At 44.6% G+C, this 25396-nt stretch overlaps 1 protein-coding gene across 1 annotated transcript in view; it reads left to right on the top strand.

The window, feature by feature from the left end:
* Positions 1–25396, top strand: part of OBSCN (obscurin, cytoskeletal calmodulin and titin-interacting RhoGEF) — a 1961032-nt gene that overhangs the window by 1276007 nt on the left and 659629 nt on the right. The window contains exons 104-105 of the mRNA XM_069211034.1: positions 2786–2954; positions 10349–10430. Of these exons, the coding sequence (XP_069067135.1) occupies positions 2786–2954; positions 10349–10430 (251 nt within the window). The remainder of the gene's footprint in view (positions 1–2785; positions 2955–10348; positions 10431–25396) is intronic.

Raw genomic sequence — 25396 nt, forward strand, 5'->3', positions numbered from 1 at the left:
GTTGACGTACCAGAGCCCCACACGCACAGTTTTTGAAAAAGTTTAAAGGTTGCCAACCTTTAATAAGCCATATCACCAGCCCCATTGGGTCCTTTCTGGACAATCTTGGGCTCATTTTACTTCTGGTTGTGAGCTCTGTCGGTTTTAGCAGACCTTTCTTTCTTTAAGGTGGTGCATTTTGCAAGAAGTTGGCTTCACTCGTTCCCTGTACTAGCTGTCCTCCTGGTCTTTGTTTCCAGGCCCATGGGTGCTGATCTTTCTCCCAACAGTGGGTGTAAGGGGGCCATCTTCACCAGCCTTTGGAGTGACCCACTGGTCCTGGGGTCAAATTGGGCAGATTCCTTAGTCTTTTTTGGCATCATGGAGTATGAGATTTTTTTAAAGGAGGTGGAAGATTCTAGAAGCCAGGCACCCCTGGCCAATCATGGGATGCCACATTATCTCTCCGCCCCTGTTCCATCCTCCTGCACAGCATGCTGGGACAGTTCAAGATTGCGTTATCCAGGAGCCACTGGTTACATATGCTTTTGGAGTCTCAGCTCCGCCCCTCGCTGACATTACTGGCAGGGCCTTTCCCACCAACACTTCACATAGGAGCTCCATCCTGTTTTGGCTCCTGTTGTCAGGGCTTCCCCCATTGTTGCACACCCTGGTGCAGAGTGACCAGTATTTAACAAATGCAGATTTTTATCCCCACACTTTACTGCTCAGGAGCTGAGGGAAGCACTGTTAATGACTTATTTTGTGTTCTGCTGCCTTTGTTCCTGCTGCTGAAGAGGAAACATAATTAGCTTGGGCCAGCAAGGTGGCAAAGGCCTGGGCTCTGACCCAATGGGTGGATGACAATTGCAACAGTGCTCCTGTACTTTCAGGATGATATCTTCCATATTTCGATTCTCCCTGCTCACAGCACTAATTGAGTTTCACTGTGGTATCCCAGCACTATCATTTTTTTTTGTCCTCCCATTAAGAACTACATGCCTTTACAGGTGCTGTAGTTTTGCTGCTAAGGTTGGGAGTCCATGTTCTTTCATACTTGGAATACTGGCTGGTTAAGGTGATTCCCTGATGCTGGCCAGGAACATCTATAGCAAACAATGTCTGTTCTCCATGACCTGGGCTTTTCCATCTACCTCCAGAGATCTCCCTTCACTTCGACACAGAGGCTGATTTTATTGGGCAGGTGCTCAAGACGGCCATTATGATGGTCTCCCCTCCTCAGTGCATTGCATATATGGATAATGATTCTAATGTGTCGAACTGAAGTCCAGATACCAATTCTGCAGGTCTTGTGCCTGTTAAGCCTCATTACCTTGTGCATCCTGTTGGTGCCTCACGCCATATGGTGGATGAGAGGCCTCCAGTTGTGTCTGTGAAGAGAGTTATTGCGACACCAAGAATGTCTTTTGGCTCAAGTGCAGATTTTCCATTTGCATTTATGGATGGACCCCTCCACTTTTCTAAAAGGTCACTCATTGCCCTCTATAGGCTACAACTACTTATCATAGTCATGGGCACTTTCTCTCCGAGGTAAGGTACTCAACTTGGGGTTATGAAGGCGCAAGACTGAGAGGATTGCCCACACTTGAATGTGCTTGAGCTGCTCGTGGTCCACTGTGCTGTGAAGACATTTCTCCATTCCATCTCAGAGAGCACGGTTGAGATTATGCTAGACAGTAGTACAACAGTCCATTATATCACCATCCAGGGTGGGGTGGAGTTGTGGACTCTGAGTTGGAAAGCAGTTTGCCTGTTGAAGTGGGTGCAGCTATGGGGAATCTTCTAGGTCGTGGCTGAACTAGAAAGCTCCCTCAACATGATAAAGTTCTCAGTTGCCTCCCACTGGAGAACAACTGGGAGCTCCACCCCAAAGTGATGGAGGTTCAAATGCATAGCAGACTTCCTCTATCAGCAGGATAGTCAGGTCCTACAGTCCAGCCTGGAGACTGAGTGGTGCCAGTTGTTTTCCTTTCCTGCTGCAGTCGCTGACTCATTTTGGCGGCCAGGAAGCCTGCTACTTAATTCATCTATGGAGGCCACTGGATTAAGTTAATTCAAACATGTTATGGGCTCTATTTGTCACTCTCAGTTCATGTCTTCATGTCTCGATGTAAAGCTGAATAATTCATAGGAGCTGACACCAACATGCCGGTTTGACCTAATATTCCCTGGTTCCATCTCATTGTGAGGCCAAGTCGTGGCAGAAGCTGCATGCAGCTACCTGCCGGGGCTTGAGAGTTATTGCTCGGGGAAAATGTTTCCTTTCCAGTCCAAAGCCTAGAATGAGCATTCAAAAGATGACGAATCTGCATGAAGATTATGTATCTACCAGAAATATTGTTACTAAAGGTAAGTAACTTTTTTCATTGTAGAACGTGCTCAGCTGCTTTGCTACTCTGCTGCTCATGAGAGCTAGGATCCCACAATATCAAACATCGTGTAATTAGTTCTCCAGTTTAATGTGAGGAATGTAATGTTTGTTGCAATTAGTGCAATAAATAGTTTATTTTGATGCATATTCAAAATAGTTATGACACCCACTACATTTGGCATAATTGTAGAATGGGACAACAAGAAACTTCTATTGCTTCCTGGTCCAGCAACAAGCTTCAGGTGATGCAAACGTGTCCAATTCAGATGTCCGAAAAATGTATATATAGGAAACTAGAGTTCAAGAAGCTTTAAGAGTATGACTTTGCCGATATATTTCCATGCTTATGTATAGTTAACACAAATATCCACTCATCTCCTACTACAACACTAACACGTTTCTCTATTCTACCAGAACAACGCCTTACTGAAGGAGAGTGACATGGTTCGTCACATGAAGGACGGCGCTAGGTATTCCTTGATTCTGCAGAACACTGTGCAGGAAGATGGGGGTGTTTATACCTGTGTTGCTAAAAATTATGGAGGAGAAGTGTCCTGCAAAGCCGAACTGATTGTTCATGAAGGTGATGATATCCACTGTTGCACCATCATTCTTGGTTTTGCTTGCATATATTTGTGTTTCACCTTTCTGCCTCGCTATGGTCCTTTGCAAAGTCACTGGATTCCATTTACATCAGTTATACTTCATTGATCTAATATGTAGCAAAATAATGTGTTATCATAACCATTAACTGTACAACATCAGTGCCATATTTGGCACAGGCTTTCCACTGGGCAAACTCTCTGTTACATTGATATTGCAGCCATAATTATTCATGTTCCGTTTTCAAAAGCTAATCGAGATTTTCAAAATCCTTTTTAAAACACACAGTTGTTAATTTTCCTATCTAGCATTTATTTTTTAATTATTTTGAAGGGTAACCGCATGTTAATTTCTTATAATTGGTATACTTTTTGCACTTTCTTGCTCACGATTATCCTCAGACTGTAAATATTTCTACGTCAGGAAATGTAAAATAGATATGCATTAGCATTTTAAGTTTGATAACTGTGTATTTTTAGTTTAGTAATGCACAAATGTCACAAGATTTACAATTTAGTTTCTCGATAAACACTTCTCTTACGGCAAGTATTGATATTGTTGACACCCTCTGATGTGGACTGTTTCTGCTTCTATTAAACTCACTAAAGTCAAATAAAGCTTCTTTTTGAATAAGAGCTCAAATACAATGTGCCAAGTGAAAGTAAATGTCCATAAGAATTTGTAACAACTGGATTATTAGTTTGGGATGGGGTGATCCTGTCCTAACTTAACAAAACTATATTGTGAGTTCACAATACACAGAGAAACTTTTCTCAACACATGCTGGCTATAGAAGAAGCAGTAGGTTCTTTCCCTGAGAAATGTTTCATGTTTTCAAGTAGTACCAAACAAAATTAGAGTTAAGTTCATGCCACAATAAAAGTCCAAAATCATTATAGACCAATCAAGTAAAATGTAATAAGGGGAATTGACTCAAAATTGTGGAAAGCTCACTGAGTGACCAGATTATACAGATTTTTAAAGTTTTAAGGTAAACCTTGCAAAGAAATAGCAAGCAAATGAAGTTAATGTTCACAGTAAACTAGGGCCTAAGCATATTTCATGCCAACCGTGGTAGGATGAGTGTCAAGTATGCCTTATACGAGTCAAATCATTCAAAAGTTGTCTTTTGTGACTTTGGACCTGATTATGATCTTGGTGGACGGGGTTACTCTGTCCCATATGTGACAGATATCCTTTCCACCGTATTACAATCCAATTATATATTATGGATATTGTAATATGGCAGACAGAATATTCATCACACTTGTGATGGAATATTTCATCCACCAAAATCCTAGTTAGGCTCTTTTAATTTTCAGTTTTTTTGTGAGGTAAGACAAAATGGTGAAGCCTTTCATCAAGTTTCTGCCAAAGCCATCCCTATGGTGCCAAATGCTCCAAGCAGGCCCAAGCTGGGGTTTGTAGTTGACAAGGTTGCTTAGTTGCTAGGATAGATTTTGATGCCTTGCCACAGCCCCACTGTGTTCTGTTTTAGTCACTTTTTTGTCTCTCTAATTTCTTCAGTGGAGTACAGCTGAAGAATGTAGCTGATAAAGGTCCCCTGGGGTCAGATAATGTTTATTGACCCCCAAACGAAAGTATCAAATTCTATTTTTAAAAAACTAATGAGTGTCACAAATAAGCAAGTTGTAGGCAGCTAGGTCATGCCTCCCTCCTTGAACTATGGTGCCATCTCCAGGTCCTCCGTAAGTGAAAAACATGACTCATATCCAATAGGTCTTAATATTCTGCTGTTCAAGTTTCTTGCCACTTCAGTGTGGTACTCTGCCAAATGGTCAGCTCGTTCTTCCCCACAGGACGGATCCCTTTATTAACATTTTATGTCCAGGAGACAGTTAACAGAAAGCAAGTCAGGTAACCTCTTAGAGGAGTTACAGTCAGTGGGTGCTGGAGAAGATAGGAATCCTTAAGGCTTCTTCTCTAACAGCTCAGTCAGAATACTACTTCCCCATTCAGATGTCTTCTTTCAGATCCAGAGACTGATGACATGGCCCCTTTGTCACCCAGTGATTAGTGGTGTCCCTAGGCTCAATTCCTACAGAATAATTCCTATCAAAACTCATCCCTCTTTTTCAGCCTTCCCTGTTTCACTTCACTGTAAACTTTTCCAGGGGCCTCTGTTTAAAGAGGTAGATGACAATGTACCCCTCGATAGTTCTGAGTCCTCTCCCAGATTGAGCCCTATAGTAATGAAGAACCACTTCTATCTCCTGATCTTGGAGCAGATTCGTCTCCTGCTTTGGGCAGTAAAGGAAGCTGTTTGAGAGACCCCCTTAGATGAAAGGCTTTCGTCATTTGGGCTTCATGATGGCATGGTCATGTGAAAAGGAAAACTGTTGCTCTGAATCTTTGTGAAGCTCCGAATTCCTGTCTGTTACCAAGTGGCCCATTCTATCTAAGTGATTCAGTATCTTTCAACTGCAAAATTCCTGCCTTTAGAAGTTATTTTATTTTTTCTTGGCAGCAGTACACCTCACACCTAATTGAAGTGTTTATTACTACCAGTGAAAGAAAGGACAACAGCTAGCTGGTTAAGCACTGCTCTGCTTTTAGCAGCACTAAGTGGGATTTTTAAAAGATACACTTCTACTAGAGATATCTAAAATCTTCTTTCACAATTAAACTGTAATTTTTTTAATTAGTAAAAAAGAGATTTTAAACAAGTTTATATAATTTTCCTAGGCAAAATTGTACAAATAGATTCCATTGACAATCATCACATAGAAAAATGTGCTTACTGTAGGGACATATTTTTCTTTGCAATTCAGCATGCCCCACTTTTATACAATGAACATCCAACCCTGTGGGTTAACAAAGAACCCTTGATGCGTCATAGCTATTGTAAAAATGCATATTTTCTCTATAATCTGGCATTTTTCTGCAATGTTTTATAGCAGGGCTTTACACTGCAAACAACTAATACACAATTGTGTACCTGGAGCCATACATTTTAGTTATAAGTGTGGGTTCTCTAAATGTACACTTAAGCCCATATGTGACATTTAACTTACAAGCAGTTATGGCATTTCCTGAGACAATTTACCATGGCTTTGATGAAACTTTAAATGAACCCTTGAGGGTGTAACCATAATTTCCTCACACTTGTATGGAAAGAGTGCATGAGCTATGACACAAAACGGCAATGTTACAGTGCACAGAGTCCTAATACTACCAAAAAGCTATTTGAGAAATTGTGGAGGACTAATCAGAAACATGTCAGTTATCAAATTAATCAATTTGTTATATGTGTGTTCATCTTGAAACATTAGGTGTTGGTCAGATAGATGTTGATGTTATACGTGGCAATTTAGTTGAGTGAACTGAAAAGATTCAAAAGCTAAATATTTGTATTCAATATAACAGAGTATACTAAAAGCACCTATGAAAAAAAGGTTGATATCCTGACACTGGATTTAGCATAGTCATTGTGGGTTCAGGTTCTAGAAAGGAATAGTACATTCTTACATCTTGTATACACTATCACACAAACTTACTGCAGCAATTAGAAATAAAGCACAAATTAGCGGTGACTCTGTCAGTAGCACGGGAAAGAGCTGCATCTCAGTTAGTAACTACAATCTATCACCAAGAGTTGAGACCTTCAATTTATAGTATTTGCAGCATATTTACAAGCCTCTTGCGCCTCCTTGCGGCACACTAGCGGAAATTGTTTTACGCTAAAGTAGGGTTAAGGAGGCAATTTCCCCACACCATATTTATAAAGTGGAGCAATGCATGCATTGCGCCACTTTGTGAACCCTTGTGCCACATTATGCCTGCGCCAGGCATAATGTATTCATCTGGGCTTTCCCACACAGGGAGGCCCCAAAAAATGGTGCACTAAAATTTACAAGCTTTCACTGTGCCGTTTTTGGCGTAATTTTTAATGACTGCCCAGGGCAGACGATAAAAGGATTCACCCATAATCTCCTATGGGCCTCCCTGTGCATTGCTGGGCTAGCGTCAACATTTTTGGCGCTAGTGCAGCAAAGAACCACAATAGCACCAAAAACGTTGACACTATTGTGGTATTGTGCGCCATGGTACATCATATTGTAAATATAGCGCATCCATGGTGCCATTAGGAGGGCACAGGGAGCGCAACAAAAGTGGTGCTTTAATGCTGATGCACCACTTTCATGTATATATGCCCCTTAGTCTTTTTAGTGTCCCGTTGTAGGGCGCAAAATAGATGTAACTTGTTCTGTATTAACATCCATAGAGCCAGTGGGCTGACTAAGGAAGTAACTGACTCAGGGCATTGGATTTTTTTTCTACAGATATTTGTACCATACAGTCAAGTAAGTTAAAGAGGAACATAGATGTAGGGACAGATTAGGTTTAGATACTATTGTCTGTGGAAGAACTAAACTCAAAAGTGATAATTCATATTTTGCTTTTTTAGAGTGAACAAACACAATGTAATATGTTAATACATTCAATTAACTTGAAAAACACTCCAAATGAACAAAACATAACATTATCTTGATAAACAAGTACATTGCACAGTACTGGGAAGTGATGAATGTGTCAATGAAACCACAACAGACAGACTGTACAAGGAGCAGTTTGATGTAACTACTATCTGTCTTGTGTCACAGATTTTTACAACATTCTTCACCAGGGAAGACAATGCTGAATGAAAATTGTAGGTTAATAGCCTCATTTAGAGTTTGGCACAACTATTTGGGTCGGGCGGACTGTTATATTTCCGAAAGCAGTTCACCCTGACCCTATGCTGCTGGCCCAACAGTGTTGGGGTCATGGGTATGGGTATGTAGTATGTCAAACAGCCCACCCATTTTGAGTGTACAGTTTGATGTCTTTTGTTTTAATTGACTCGTATACTCTGAGATAAAAATCACTGAGTTTCAGGGTCAATTTTCTTTTTCATTTTTCCAAAATGAAGTCCCGGTTTAGGAGTTTGTTTTTGGAAAGTGAAACATTTTGGCAATTCATCAGACGTTCACTGTCACCACAGGAGCCATTGTGGCTGCTGCTCCTGTGAAGACAAAGAGCTCTCCATTAGGCCAGTGGAGCTCTCTTAGTGTGGAGGGCGGTAGGTTAGCCAGAACAGTGGACAGAAATACCTCCACTACCCTTACAGATAGCTGGCCACCCGCTGAAGTACAAGTGAGACCCAAAATCACTACAGCAGCTGCAGGTGAGAACAGTACATGTGAAAATAACTGATCATCAGCCATATGAAAAGTAGTTTTGTTGTCAAGATTCAAGATGAGCATATCATAACACCACCTACAGGGACTTGATAGAAAAGAAAACAATTATAAAGTTAGATTATTTTGATGTGGAGGGGCCATGTTTACATATCATGGCGCTATCAGTTACAGTCACTGAATGCAGCCAAAGAGGAATGTAATACAGCTAGCACAAAGAATGCTTCTAAAATAAATTCCACCATGGCAGACGTCATGAATAAATCCATAGTACATTAATAGACATCCGTACGTGGAGTGTGTAAAGCAAAATCTATTAACAGTTTAAGAAATCTACCAAATCAAGTATTATGGATAAGTGACTGTTGTGATACAGGCTTCTCATTGTAATCCACATTTGTGCCATCTTTTATAAATTTAGAATGGAATGGGTCTTCTTTACCTAGACCAGCTATAACCAATTAAGGGGTTTCCTATGAACGATATCACACAAAAATTGTAAAGTGTCACTCTCTACACAACAACACAGCACGTATCAGAGTATAAGGAGCAACACTATGGCTGGAAATGCTCTATAAAATATTCTCCAATGATACAGGTATGTTTCATTGAGTAACCTGAGGTATGAATTACTAGAAAATGTGCAGAAAAGAACATCCATTTGCATGAGCAGTAGCAGATCAGTATCAAGTTCCACAAGCAGCTCTCTATAGTGTTGATCATAACAATATCAAAGAGGATGACTCCTGGTGGCCCGCATCTCTCAGCGCCCCGTCCTCACCGACCAAGCACGCCTGCAACCTAGGCATCATCTCGACTCCTCCCTATCTATGATCCGACAGGTAAACCCAATCACCTCCTCCTGCTGGCACACCCTCCGCCAACTCTGGAAAATTTTCTAATGGATCCCAGCAGAATGCCGCAGGACAGTCATCCATCCTTAGTCACAAGCAAGCTTGACTATGGCAATGCTCTCCACGCTGGTAAATTAAATTTAAAACACACCTTTTTACTTCGGCTGTAATGACCAAGAGGCTGAGAGGTAGATTACCTGAAGGTTGTGAAGTACAACCCCTTGCACCACATTTGTGTGAGTCTGAATAACTCCTGAAAAAACATACATTTGTAGGTAATAAGATATAGTCTGAACAATAGACGTATACCCCAACCACCCATTTAAGGACCCCTATATAGATACTTGCTGAGGTTCCTTTTAATGCCTCTGGCCACAGCCTAGCTAATAGATGTCGAGTAACCCAGTGCACCTTTCTTTATGATATTTGATAAATCTCTTCCTCAGACACACCCACATTAAAGTACTCAGAAGAGGAAAAGGAAGGTCAGTATATAAAAAACAGTGCAAACCTTTACTCCATTCGGAGTCCAGAAAAGTTTATAGCACTTTTCAATTAGTACTTCCTGTATGCCAATAAGGACATTTGATTCCCAATGTTTTTATTCAACAATAATTTATTTAATTCATAAGCAGACTTATTTCAATTTACCACAATATACCTCTCTTGCATTTCAAGGCTCAGTATGGCACTACTCAATTCTGATCCACTTCACTCTATGTTGTGACCAAGGAGTGAGCTGCATATCATCATATCTGAGGTTCTCTGTGCTCCTGACTAATATCAAGCTACCAAAGATCTTTTTTTGACATTTGTTGGTAGGCCATGTGTTTGTGTTGAATCCCTTGAAATATTACATCCATCTAAAGCGACATGTAGAGGTGGATTGCCTTTTAAAAGTGTTAATTCTAGTGTTTCTGCTTTTATCATAAAAAGCCCCGAATACATTTTCTACTTCTCTGGTATGTGACATGCCTGAGGGTCTCATTCTTTGACTTAATATATGTGACCCATTCTGAGAACCAGGGGATATTTACCTGTAAGGTCGAATGACTCACTAATTAGCACTAAGAAGGCATTTTATTTTATTTAGCACATATAATTACCTTCCATCTGCTAAATTAAGCATAATATCTTCAAGGCATAATTTATAGCCAAAAGCATTTCAAAACAGGGTATTCTTTTTGTAAGTCTGATGATTTAGGGTTAGGCAAGACACACCAAAGAAACGCCAGTGAGTGCCTTATTCAAAAAGCAGTGATTCCCAGTGCTAAGAAATGGAAATTGTGTCAATGACTTATTTTTTGCCTGTCTGACAGAGAAGGAAGAATTGGCCGTAAAGAAGGAAAGACATGGGAGAAAGGTACATTCCTTCTATGATGTTAAAGAGGAAATTGGAAGGTAAGCACACAAAGAGAATTGCTTCTACCTTTATAATAAAATGTTGTGCATGCTACCAGACTTGACTACTTTGGCACCATTATGATTTTTGTTAAAGAAATGCCAATGTTATTTCTACACATAATTAGTCTCAAGTATATTGAACCTAATATGATTAGGTGGTAAACAGCTCACATCATGCATTATTTCATGCATAATGTAATTAAAATATTGTGCCAGCATTCTGGAGGAGAAGCTGTCACAAGGCACAAAGCAATCAATATTGGTATGCATATATTCTCTGGGAAATAGCCAGCCTTTCTGTCCATATTTATTTCTACAACATTTTATCTTCCATGAGCCCCACCTTTAGATATCAGGGTGGTGTAGAACAAGATGGCAATTGGAAAGTCAGGATATAGCCTAAATGTTTAGAGACTGGGGGGCTTATTTACAAACTCTTGAGCCGCTGATGTGCCAATTGTTTTATGGGAAAAAGTGACACACCAGCGGCGGCGCAATGGGCATGTAAATAAGCCCCTGGGTTTAAAGGAACAATGACACTGTGGTGGAATGGGTAACCAATATAAAAATAAATTAAAAAGGTTGCCAGCAATCTATGCACAATAAAATGATTTGTACTGGAAACAAAGGGAATACTTGTTTATTTTACCTTTTTAAAATCTAATGTTGGCTGTATATATATATATATATATATAAATATATAAAGACATATATGTGCGGAAAAATATATATATATATATATATATATATATATATATATATATATATATATATATATATATATATAACAACACTTGAATTCGGCATTTCCCTCGCCGCTCCTGACTGCCAATGGTGCCTGGATTTGACGCGCGCCACCGCGTCTAACATAAAGACGATACCTTTCACATCAATAAGGCAACCAGCACTCCGTGAATGTGCAAATTAGGTTTAATTCAACCAAAACAGGAACGCGTTTCGGCGTCACCACCTTTCTCAACCTGTGGGCCGCCATTTTGGCCCAGTTTAAATATCATGTGTGACGTGTTACAAATAGTTCACTTAAAGCAACATAGTAATAATAAAGTATAATACATGTAATGTGCAAAACAACGCCTTTGGGAAGAATATATATGTAAAACCCTAAATAATAAATCACATTGGTGCAAACATTCTCTTCCAGGGGATCCTCATCAATAGTCATAAACATTGAATATTCCCGCCCTTGTGCGGGGACCCCGGAGCATATATATATAAAATACATACATATTATCATGTGTAAAACAGCAATGCAGGCTATAATCATAAATAGGCTAAAATGCTTTATTTCTATGCAAGTTTTTTTTTTTTTTTTTTTTTTTTTATATTATAAAATCACAATAGATCATAAATATCTACCTAAGCCCCAAAAACTGGACTTAGGGAAGTAAACAGCAGTAAATATCAGAGAAAAATAGAAAAAAACCACATTGAAAAACAATGAAGCATTCTTAGCCAATAGGCTGCATGCAGGTTAACACAGGAGAACCATAAAAACTTTGGCACCGTGCCTTTAAGACCCTGAGCACCTCCAGTATCCCACCATGCCTCAGGGGTGAAGGGAAGGTGACAGTTGGTTCACAGTTAGGTTAGTTCTTTTTTCCGGCTTCTTCTGAGAGGATCCTGGAGCATTGAGCTCTCAGTTTTTCTGAGTTTTTCTTCAGAAAAATCCTTAAAAATAGTGTTTTTCCTATTTACTCGACAGATAACATCTTTTGTCTGAGTTTGGAAGTCTTTTTTGACAGAAAATGCCATCTCTTTTTGTAAAATGTCCTTCTTGTGGGAAGAAGAAAGCCCAGTCAGACCCACACTCTCTGTGTATTGTCTGCCTGCCACAGAGTCACTGTCCTGACACCTGCAAGTATTGTAAGAACATGTCAAGGAGGACTCTCAAAGACAGAGAGAAGATCAGGCTACATGGGCTTCAGGAGAGGAAAAAGTCAACATCCTCTTCACTTCCCAGACCTACAGCAGAAGGAATGGCCCGATCGACAGGTAGGATTGTACCTGTTTGTTCTCCATCGACGTCATCGGCACCACCGTCTCACCGGCATAGATCGCCGTCGACGGCGACCAGACCGACGTCGAGGGACAAAACGTCGAAGCATGGACACAGGGGTACATCTCCGTCGACGGCAGGCCGCCGTTCGGCGTCGAGTCATCTCCGGCGCTCCCGTTCGCCGTTGAGAACGTCTCACCCCTTGGCGTCGATGGACACGACACCAAAAACACCTCGACGGCATGAACATCCGCCGTCGACCACTCGCCACTCAACGTCGAGACACACGACGGCGAGTAGGTCCAGGTCCCGCGATCGGCGTCAAGACACTCGACGGCAAGACCTCCGACGTCAAGACCTTCGACGTCGAGAACAGATCAGCCATCGCAACCTTCGACGTCGAGGATACAATCGACGTCAACACAACCTTCAGCTGTGTCACAGGCAGTAGAGCCAGCGGACAAAGCTCCCTCACCGGTGGTCTCTATAAGGAGTGCATCATCCCATTCCAGAGCATCGGGGCATGTTTCTCCCATCACAGCATCCCCGGATTCACAATACTCTAGGATGTATTCTCCTACTGCCTCATTACCGAGAACGCCATCGCCTACAGCTAGAGCAGGACGGGCTCGTTCTGCTTCTCGTCAGCCGACCACAAGACCTGCACACTCTGCTACAGCCTCTCGGAGCAGGTCCCGTTCCCGAAGGAGAACCAGGTCACGAACACCACGTAGAAGATCACCTTCTTGGTCTTCTTCAGGATCGTCTGTTGGGCGCTACTCCCCCACACTCACAGATTCTCCACCTGCTAGGATTTCCCCGGTGGATGATATCACCACTTTTAATGAGGTTCTTCTAAGGGGAGCGCAGAAGCTAAATATTGAGGTACCGGAGCCGGCCACCTCATCCTCAGTTATCTTTGAGACCCTACAACACAGATCAGTCTCGAGAAAACTGCTGCCACTAGTACCGGGTTTGCTGCAACCGACTATGGACACTTTTCTGTCTCCAGCCACTCTCAAGTCTGCCCCGGCTAGGATTCAAAAGAAATACAAAGCTCCGGAACAAGATCCTTTATTCCTGCGGAAGGATCCGCCACCGGACTCTGTGATCTTAGCCGCAGCCAGAAAAACACGCTCTGTGGCATCATCTTCCACAGTCCCCTCGGATAAGGAGAGCAGACACCTAGACTCTCTGGGGAGAAAGATGTGCGGTACGGCGGCATCTGCTATGAAGGTCTCCAGCGCCTCAGCACTTCTGGGCAGATATGACCGCTCTCTGTGGGACTCACTCCACAGATTTACAGAAAAGTTGCCCAGGGAAGATAGACAGGACTTCCAGGAAATCTTGCAGGAAGGGGGCCTAGTATCTAACCAGGTCATCAGCGCGGCGGCGGACGGGGCGGATTTGGCTGCGCATGGGTATGCGCACGGAATCTGCGCTAGGAGGTCTTCCTGGCTACGGCTCACGGGTCTGAAACAGGAAGCACAGCAGCGCATTTTGAACCTCCCATTCAGCGGGAGTTCATTGTTCGGTACCCACGCGGATGAAGAGATGGCCCGAATGAAAACGGAGGTCGACACGATGAGGGCAGTGGGCCTGGAACGTAAAAAAGACTTCAGGCGGAGGTACAGGCCGTATGACAGACGACCATTCCAGCAGAGGGTTCAAACCCCTCACTGGTCTCAAAGGCCACAACAACGACAGGGACGTCCCCTGTTTCAGGCACGTAGACCCACAAGAGACAGAGGGTCAAGTAGACCTCAACAGTCTACAGCAAAGACACCATCAAAGCAATGAGGCATTGCTTCCCTCAGCACTGTGCACCACTCCGGTGGGGGGAAGTGTTACGCATCATCTTCGCGAGTGGCACTCAATCACAAAAGACAGATGGGTGCTCAATATTGTCGAACATGGCTATTCTCTCCTTTTCAAAAAACCTCCTCCACACTTGCCGCCAGCAAGGTGTTTTCCTTCTCATCTCAGCCTGCTACGCAAGGAAGTTCTCGCACTCCTACAAAAGAAAGCTGTAGAAAAGGTTCCTCCGGCACAAAAAGGAAAAGGGGTGTACTCCCGTTACTTTCTGGTGGCGAAAAAAGGTCAACAGGGCCTCTTCAGACCAATTCTGGACTTACGGCTCCTGAACAAGTACATAAGAAAACAAAAGTTCAGGATGCTAGCCCTTCACCAGATTGTCCCGAAACTGCATCAGGGAGACTGGATGTGCTCCATCGACCTACAGGATGCATATTTTCACATCCCAATAGCAACCAAACATCGGAAATTTTTACGTTTCCAGATAGCGTCACAGCACTACCAATTCAGAGTCCTTCCATTCGGCCTGAAGTCTGCACCCCAAGTCTTTTCAAAATGTGTAGCAGTGGTAGCGGCACACCTTCGAAGACAAAAAATATTCGTCTATCCCTACCTGGACGACTGGCTAGTGAAGGCCTCATCTCCGGATCAGGCGAGAAAACATCGAGATATCGTTCTAAGAACTTTCGAGTCTCTAGGTCTTCAAATCAACCACGACAAGTCAACCTTGATTCCAACACAAAACCTCCACTACCTGGGAGCGATACTAAACACAGAGCTCCAAAGAGTGTATCCTTCGGAGGAACGACTTTTATCAATCCACAGGAAGTGTCAACATCTATTAACAGCCGATGCACCTACAGCTCGTCAGGTGACATCGCTTCTGGGCTCCATGGCTTCATGCATCTTCATTGTCCCGAATGCCAGGCTACGCATGAGGCCCCTTCAGGAGGCATTAGAGAACAATTGGAGCCAAAAGACTGGTCACTGGGAGGACAGAGTTCGACTACCAGCAGTGGCTTTTCAATCACTACAATGGTGGATGCACAGACCTCACCTGTCGATAGGTTCTCCGTTTCACCAGACAATTCCAGTCGACACTCTGGTAACGGATGCGTCTCTTCAGGGTTGGGGTGCTCATCTGGGTTCCTTCCAAGCTCAGGGTCTGTGGTCCGACAAGGAAAAGAACTATCACATAAATCTACTGGAACTCAGAGCAGTCCATCTGGCTCTCAAATCTTTCTCTCCATTGGTTCAGGGGAAATCTATCCTAATTCAGACAGACAATACAACCACAATGTATTACCTGAACAAACAGGGGGGAACAAGATCACTACCTCTGTCTCGAGAATCCCAAACGATATGGCATTGGCTCCTGGCCAGGGGAATGTCTATCACAGCGGTACACCTGCCAGGTCAGCAAAACGTAGAGGCAGATTTCCTGAGCAGACATCTGGAAGACGCGCACGACTGGGTGCTACACGACGAAGTCGTCGAGGACATCTTCGGTCAATGGGGTCGACCTCAGTTGGATCTCTTTGCAGACGAAACAAACAAGAAATGCCCAGACTTCGCATCCAGGTTCTGCCGTCCGGGATCTCAAGGGAATGCCCTGTTGATCAACTGGTCAGGGACATTTCTCTACGCCTTTCCACCGATTCCCCTCATACCGGCAGTAATCAACAAATTTTACAACTCCAGAACCAGAATGATTCTGATAGCGCCACAATGGCCCCGCCAATTCTGGTACACGGACCTACTCAACTTATCGGAAAGACCTCACAGGAGGTTGCCGTGCAGACCGGATCTCCTGAGCAGAATGGAAGGCAGAATCCTACATCCCAACCTTCCCTCTCTGAGCTTGACAGCATGGCTCCTGAATTCCTACAGTATGGGCACCTAGGGCTCTCACAGGAGTGCATGAGCATCTTGAAAGAGTCAAAACGACCTTCCACGCGGCGTTCTTACGCTTTTAAGTGGAAGAGATTTTACATCTGGTGCTCTCAACAAGGTATAAATCCCATACGAGCTCAGGAGGACGTCATACTATCCTATTTACTTCATCTGGCGAAGTCTGGTCTGCAGGTATCTTCTATTAAGGTTCATTTGTCTGCAATTACAGCGTATCGTAAGTCGCCTTCTCAGGAATCCTTCTTTACGATACCTGTAGTCAAGGATTTTTTAGAAGGCTTGAAAAAGGTTTTTCCTCCCATTCGGAGACCTTCTCCTCCATGGGAACTGAATGTAGTCCTGTCAAAACTTATGGGCCCTCCTTTTGAACCTATCCACAAGGCCTCTTTACAGCACCTTACGTGGAAGACGGCTTTTTTGGTGGCCATTACTTCAGCGAGGAGGGTCAGCGAAATTCAGGCTCTGTCTTGCAGAGAACCGTACACGTTTTTTCACGATAATAGAGTGGTTCTGCGAACTCACCCATCTTTCCTTCCGAAGGTGGTGTCAGAATTCCATATCAATCAGACTATATCTTTACCGACTTTCTTTCCCAATCCGGAGACTCCGGCTGAGAAAGCATTGCATTCTTTAGACTTAAAAAGAGTGCTGAAATTCTATTTGGACAAAACAAAACCGATTAGACATTCTAACCATTTGTTTCTGAATTATGGTCATTTAAGAACAGGAGAGGCAGCGTCTAAACGAACGATATCAAGATGGATTGTGTCTTGTATTGTTAACACTTACCAACTGGCTAATAAGCAATTACTGGCTAGGCCAAAAGCGCATTCCACAAGGGGAAAAGCGGCTACTGCTGCCCTCCTTAACAATGTACCAATTTCCGAGATTTGTAAGGCTGCTACATGGAAGTCTGTGCATACCTTTACTAAGCATTACTGTTTAGACTCGGATGCAAGAGCGATGCCCAGGTGGGGCAGGCCTCTCTTAGAAATCTATTTGCATGAATATGTATTCTTTCCTGCACTTCTTTCGGACAGTCCGCAGAGTTTAGGGATGGGCTTGCTAATCTATTCAATGTTTATGACTATTGAAGAGGATCCCCTGGAAGAGAAGGATTAGTTACTTACCTGTAAATCCTAGTTCTCTTCCAGGGGTATCCTCATCAAAGTCATAAACAACCCACCCTCCTCCCCGGACTTAAGTCTCCTAGAAGTGCAGGACAGATTATCTTTCTGATCAGTTACACGGATTGTCACCGTAAAAAAGTACTGACCTAACTGTGAACCAACTGTCACCTTCCCTTCACCCCTGAGGCATGGTGGGATACTGGAGGTGCTCAGGGTCTTAAAGGCACGGTGCCAAAGTTTTTATGGTTCTCCTGTGTTAACCTGCATGCAGCCTATTGGCTAAGAATGCTTCATTGTTTTTCAATGTGGTTTTTTTCTATTTTTCTCTGATATTTACTGCTGTTTACTTCCCTAAGTCCAGTTTTTGGGGCTTAGGTAGATATTTATGATCTATTGTGATTTTATAATATAAAAAAAAAAAAAAAAAAAAAAAAACTTGCATAGAAATAAAGCATTTTAGCCTATTTATGATTATAGCCTGCATTGCTGTTTTACACATGATAATATGTATGTATTTTATATATATATGCTCCGGGGTCCCCGCACAAGGGCGGGAATATTCAATGTTTATGACTTTGATGAGGATACCCCTGGAAGAGAACTAGGATTTACAGGTAAGTAACTAATCCTTTTTGTCATCTGTTTGAAACCTGCTCTCAAAATGAAAAATAGTTGTAATCGTTGTTATCAGCAATGAAAAATGAAAAATGATCATTAATCTACAGGGAACAGAAATTGTGATATTAGTTTTCATCGAATATCTTCAGACCTGTTACAGACTCAATGTGAGAACTACATATCAATGAGTATGTCCATACCGTCCATCCCATTAAAGTGATGTAATGTAATTTTGCTGTTATACATCTGTTATATCATGGGTGGGAGAAATATATTGGGTGGGAGAAATATGTTAAACTCGTAGGTGGGAGACATATATTAACTCAAATGTATATATAATTCTTCGCTGGAATTCAATCCCACTGGTTCTCTTGAATCTAGTGTCAGTGTGTATCTGGACTCTAACTTTCTCAAATATTTCTCCCTGTCACCGCCACAAACATCTTTTCTTATCCCGCCAATTACACTGTATTTAACATCTTCTATTCGTCCACCATGGAACTCATGTTCATGTCTGGCAACCGGATACGAATCGTCTTTATTGGCTATAGCCCTAAAGTGTTGTAGTATCCTTTTATGTGCTTGTAGTTTAGTGCTGCCAACATATATCTTGGGGCAGCTATATTTAAAAATGTAAATGACATATTCACTCTTGCAGTCATATCTGCCTTTTATCGTATGTATGGTTCTGTCTCCTTGCCTGATGGTTTTAATATTTTCCCAATTTTTGCATACTTTGCATTTAGTACATTTGAAAAATCCAAATAAGTTTATATATATATAGATATATTTATATATATATATATATATATATATATATATATATATATATAAACGTTACAATTTTGACCCCAAAACACAACAGAAATTTACAGTTAGCTGAGCTAACTATAACTTGCACCCCCGCTATGCACTGCTCTGGCCTGACATATTGAATTACTCATGAAATGTTCTACTACATCGTTTAAGATTTATGGCTTCACTGATGGCAACTCAAATTAGATCATTTCAACACTTAAAAAAAAAAAATCACATGTTTGTAATCAAATTACTTATGCCTTAGTCTTCTCAATAAGTAGGGAGACCGGATGCCTTCCTCCTGCTCTCATATATAGCTTTTTTAGTTAATTCTCATAACACCTGAAATTGTTCACAGTAACTTGCGCCCCCTCGATGCACAGTTTCCTCCTCAATAATTTTATTGCAGATATTTCATTGACATTATCAATGATGTTATAAAACATGTCATGAGTGTTGTAACCCCACCAGGGCCCCTAAAAAAATTTTTGGTAGATTTTCTGCAAAATCCATTGGAGGATCAGCGGATTTTGCAGAGAATTAAAAATAAAACGCTGTCTTCTGTGCTTCTCAGTCTGTTTGCCTCAAGGGGAAGGTCCCAGAGGCAGGTGGAATGTAAATATAAAGGAGGAGGGCTCACACCCCCATTCTAGGGCTTTTAGAAACCCCAAGGACCACTACCTTCCTGGGGCTACAATAAATAGAGAAATAGGGCATGGAACCTACCGGGCCCCGGGGACCATCACCTCCCCAGGGCAACAAATAAAAATTGTTAGGGGGGTGCGTGGGCGCCAGGACCAATCCAAGGAAGTTAGGGTATACCTGCCTGCCTCCTTTTCTTTTTTTTGTGCTTTTTTTTGGGACTCCGCTGAAGCCAACCGCCAGTAGGTAATATGTATACAGATACATATATTACCTACTGGTGGTTGCCAGCAAGTAGTTATAGTGAGGACCTAGTTCCCATAAAAAAAGTGTTTTTTGACTTGCCTATATCTTTGCCGCCATTTGATGAATCTTCACAAAAGTTTCTAACAAAAGTGTGCCCAAGACTTTTGCTGTTCATGGAAAATTTCGGGGTGATCTGTCAGGAGGGGGCAGAGAAAAAAGGGGGTCTAAAAAGTGTGTTTCCTATTTTAATTCCCATGGAGATTTTAGACATGACTACAGCCCAAAATGCTGGAGCAACTATGGAAAATTTGTCAGGAAGGTAGCTCTTGGTCCAGAAAGAGCGCTATTTGGTATAAATATGTTCAGTAGTTTTCTAGAAATTAAAGGAAAAATAAATTTGTATATCTGGGCGGAGCCTAAACACAGGTATCATGTTAAGATCTACTTGGCTGTCAGCACTTCAACCAGAAAACACCCATTGAAATGTATTGTAGTGAATGTCAGGTTTTAAAGGTTAAAAAAAGCAGATTGTATAAAGGATGATAACAAATTTTCGTTACAATATAAATTATTTGTTGATGGTACTATACTAATTTTAGGAATTGTGGTATGCTCTAAGGTGATTTTACCCTGCTGAGATTTCATGAATCATGTTTCAGAAAAAACTGTTTTTTTCATGATTTTCCCATAGAGGTTATGGAAGTTGCGCCAGAAGCTAAAATGAGAGCATATTTTCTGTAAATTCACACTGTCTTTCTCAGCCCTATGAGATTGAAGTCAGACATTTGCAGTAAAACGTGCACTTCCAACAGGAGCAGCTTGTCAGTTTGAATCCCCTGTGTTCTATTGCAGCCTGTCAGTGCGGTCTAAAGCACAACTACAGCGATAACAGTCTTACGTACTATGACACGTGTGGCACATCTGAAGCCATCTTGATTGAATCAAACTGGTAAAACTTAAAACATTTAGGCCCTCATTACAAGCCTGGTGGTCGGTGTTAAAGCAGCGGTAATACTGCCAACAGGCCGGCGGTAAGAAAAATGGAATCACGACCACGGCGGAAACCGCCAACATAGAGAGCCACTTTAACACTCTGACCGCCACGGCGGTAGAAACATACACCGCGGCGGTAACTGGCAACAGACAGGCGGAAGAGAATGTACTGCCCACCCCATTACAACCCGCCCATCCGCCAGCTTTTCTGGGGCGGTACCAACGCCATCAAAAGCACAGCAGAACCAGAACACAGAAGGGAAACCACTCACCTCTCAACACTCAACGAAGAACCAGGACGCCATGGAGCCCGAACTATAGGTGTTACAAATGTTGGTGTATCTTCTCATCTACCAGGAGTACGAACGGCGGCGCGATGACCACGGTGAGTACTGCACCTCGCACACAGGGGAAGGGGGGAGGAAAAAGAGAGTGAAACACACATGCAACACCCCCACCCACACCCTCAACACCATACACACAAACACATGCATCAACATTACATATACACCCCGTAACCGTCTGGAGGGACGCAAGGACAAAAGGAATGGAGTCAAATTAATGTCATATTAGAAATAGTCAGATATACGTTACAAATTTAAAAACAGTATTTACAATATATGCAATATGTACATAAGGTGGTACATTGTCCACTCAAAATCTCCGTGGGCCACTGGGCCAAAACGCATAGGCCAAGCCCACACTTGACTCCTGCCTCAATACGGAGAGAACACTGCAGGAGCATCAGGTCGAAAACACACAGACACCTCAGGGGGATGGGGAACGGGGGGCACCTCAGCCAGAAGATGGTACAACGCCACTGCTCCTGGAGGGGGCACCATGCCCACAGCGATGTCCTAGGGAGTGCAAAGCCACAGTCTCTCAAGTCTCTCAAGTGGGTGGTTTGCCCACTCCCTGGTCCTGGGAGTGCAAAGCCACAGTCTCTCAAGTGGGTGGTTTGCCAACTGCTTGGTCCTGGGGAGTGCAAAGCCACAGTCTCTCAAGTGGGTAGATTGCCAACTGCCTGGTTCTGGGGAGTGCAAAGCCACAGTCTCTCAAGTGGGTGACATGTCCACTGGTTCTGGAGGGGGCTTAGTGCCCAGTGTGCTTCATCCTGCCAAGGATAGGATGAGTGGATGCCTTTCTCCACTGGTTCTGGAGGGGGCTTTGTGACCAGTGTGCTTCATCCTACCAAGGATAGGGTGAGTGGATGCCTTCTCCACTGGTTCTGGAGGGGGTTTTGTGCCCAGTGTGCTTCATCCTGCCAAGGATAGGGTGAGTGGATGCCCTTCTCCACTGGTTCTGTGGGGGGCTTTGTGCCCAGTGTGCTTCATCCTGCCAAGGATAGGGTGAGTGGATGCCTTTCTCCACTGGTTCTGGAGGGGGCTTTGTACCCAATCTGCTTCATCCTGCCAAGGATAGGGTGAGTGGATGCCAATCTACACTGGTTCTGGAGGGGGCTTTGTGCCCAGTAATGCAACACTTGGGGGGTGGCAGTTCACAGTCCCTCACCTAGGTGTCTGAGCCACGAGATTTGCAGTGACCAGGATGCATGATAGTCCATGGAGGCAGGGCTAGAGTCCATCCGGCGGCGGTTACGACTGCACAGTGGTGGTAGTGGTGGTGCTGGTGGGGGTGCTGCCAGTGGTGGAGGGAGGCTCCAGCCCTTCTCCTGCAGCCTCGGACGGCTGCCCACTGGGGCTGCTGCTGCTGACAGTAGTGGTGCTTGCGGCAGTCCAGGTGACGGTGCTTGCGGCGGGGATGCTGGCGGTGCAGGTGGCAGTGCTGGCAGTTGTGCTGGTAGACACCAGCCCTTCTTCTGCAGCCTCAGACAGCTGAAGTGCCATGCCTGTTGTTTTGTGCCCCTTCCTGACCTTGGCAGATGGTGGTGTCACCTTGGGTCTGGCAGCTGGAGTCTATGAGGTGGGCTTGCTGGGTGGTTGTGGCTCCTTCCCCCTTGCTGGATGCAGTCCCCTTCTTCACCTTGCCAGGTGGCGGAATGGTTTTTGCCTTGGCAGGGTTTGGTGGCACACTGCCTGTCCTGACTGCTGTCCCCTTTGAGCCTCTGACAGCTGCAGGAACCACAGCGGACGTGTATTTGGTGGCTGAGGTGCTGGGCAGGGTTTTGGCCACCCTGGCCCGAGGGGAAGGACGGGGGGGAGGGGTAGGGAACAGGTCAATGTTTGTAAGGAAAAGCTTCTTAGAGACACTTGGGTGGGAAGAGGGAGAAGGTTTGGGAGTGGAGGAAGAGGGAGTGGTTGTAGGATGTGTCTGTCTGCTGAGTTTGGGTGCAGGTGCATGGGCTGGATGCTGTTGTGAGGTGGATGGCTGTTGGGTGGGTGGGTGCTTGCGTTTGTGTCCTTTGGGAGGAGGGGTCACAGACACAGTGGGAGAGGACACAGGGGACGTGTGCATGGATGTGGGGGTGGTGACTGCCAGTGAGGGGTGTGTAGTGATGGGCGTGCTGGTAAGTAGGTAGGGGATGAGGATGTAGTGCATGCAGGTGGAGTGGAGACACTAGTGGGAGGGAGGTGGATGACGAGGAGGAGAGGGACACAGTGGAGGCAGTGGATGTTGGTGTGTCTGCATGGGGATGGTGCTTGTGTGAGTGCCTGTGAGATGAAGTGTGGTGCTTTGGGTGAATGCTGGTCTGAAGGTATGCTTGGGATAGGCTGGGGTTGATTGGATAGGGACTTGGTAGAGGAAGTTGGAGGAGGGAGACTAAAGACAGGGACAATGGCTGCCATCAGTGCTGAGGCCAGAGCTTGAAATGCTCTCTTGGGCCGCCACGCCAGAGTGAATGCCCTCGAGGTATGCATTTGTTTGTTGCAAATGCCTCTCGACACCCTGGATGACATTCAGAATGGTTGACTGCCCAACAGTGAGGGATCTCAGGAGGTCAATAGCCTCCTCACTGAGGATAGCAGGATTGACTGGGGCAGGGCCTGAGGTGCCTGGGGCGAAGGAGATGCCCACCCTCCTGGGTGAGTGGGCACGGGAAACACTCTGAGCGGCTGTTGGAAGGGCGGTGCTGGTGGGGGGGGGCGGCTGTACCTATTGTTGGGGTGGGCACAGAGGTGTCTGCCACCGCCAGGGAGCTTCCATCGGACGACCAGTCGCTGTCTGTGGTTTCCCCTCCTGTCCCGGTTGTGGTGCTCCCCTCACCCTCTGTCCCACTGGTGCCCTTACCGTCAGTGGATTCGGCCTCCATTCCCATGTGGGATGCAGCTCCCTCCATCGCCGGTGCCTCTGCTCCTCCACCAGATGATGCTAATGCACACAAGGACAGGGTGACAAAACAAAAAGGGGGGGAGAGACAGAGGATACACTTGGCCAATGCCAGCAACAACACTACAGTTGGCGTAAACAACACACTGGGAACAGCCCTATGCACTATTCCATGCACTACCAGTTACAATGCTGGTCACCAGCCCATGGGGTACAATGCCTAACGCCATCAGCTGTATTCCTGAAACCAACAGGTCCCTGCCCAGTAGTAGATGCACACTAACACTATTGGGGTTGGAGTGCTTCAGAGCCTGCCCAACAAGGGACCTAACCTTCCATGTTCTCCCTGGCCTAGGGGCACCCACAGTCCACATCCCCACCCAGGTAAAACCTTAATGCTCGCAAAGTAATGAATCTGAATTTGTACTCACCCCCTTGTGGCTGCTGTGATGCACTCAAGCGCCCATCCAACTCCGGATAGGCCACCTCCAGGATGCGGAACATCAGGGGGGTCAGGGTACGACGGGCACCCCTTCCTCGTTGGGAGGCCAGACCCCGCTGGGCCTCCGCCGTCTTCCTTGCCCAGTGGTGCAAGTCCTCCCACCAGTTGCAGCAGTGGGTGCTCCGCCTGTCAAAGACCCCCAGGGTCTGCACCTCCTTGGCGATGGCACGCCAACTACCCTTTTTCTGGTGGGCGCTGACCTGCAGAAAAAGGCAGCAGAAAAGGGAATTAGTTAACCGGCCGGACCGTCACACTCATGGCCCACCATATCCCTCCCATTCCTTGACGCACATGACCACCATGCATGCAGCAGTCTGGCCAGGACCCCTCAGGCTTACACACACACCACTCCATCTATTCATGGCCCACACATCATGCTCACAGTGTACTCACCTGTTTGTCTGGAGGACCGTAGAGTAAAGTGTACTGGGGTAGGACCCTATCCACCAGTCTCTCCAACTCCTCCGCTGTGAAGGCAGGGGCCCTTTCCCCAGACACATGAGCCATTGTAGCTTCCAGACACAGGTCACAGCAGCACTTGCAGTGTAGGTCCTCTCCTGTTGAAGGTCAGGTAGCAAGTGAGTGAATAGATAGAAAATGGCAGTCACGTCCGCGGTGCGCCTTTGGCTCCTGGAACCCACAGGGCCCAATGATAACCAATGCGAAGTTGCTCGGTGGTCATCGAACGCCTACCGCAACGGCGCACAACGCCAGCGGAATTACCTCATTTCCAGTTGTCCATCCTAACACGTCATGCAGCTGCCATTTCAGGGCGGCACAGGCCATGGCACCTAACTGCGTCACGGCTGACATTGGCACAGCAACTGACTCTCGGATTTACATACTGGTTCTGTAGATGTAGAAATGCATCATTATTGCAATAGATGTGTGATTATGACCCTCTGCTCACCGTTTTCCTCCATAGGCTTCAACCGCTGAGGATGAATATGAGATGGAGACATCCTCCAGTGTACAGACCCCTGGTGGACCTTGCGGCAATGGAGGACAGACACATTATCCTAACCTACAGACTTGATCGGGCCACAATCCAAGAACTGTGCCC

This window comes from Pleurodeles waltl, chromosome 10, assembly GCF_031143425.1.
Source record: "Pleurodeles waltl isolate 20211129_DDA chromosome 10, aPleWal1.hap1.20221129, whole genome shotgun sequence".
Taxonomy (NCBI): Eukaryota; Metazoa; Chordata; class Amphibia; order Caudata; family Salamandridae; genus Pleurodeles; species Pleurodeles waltl.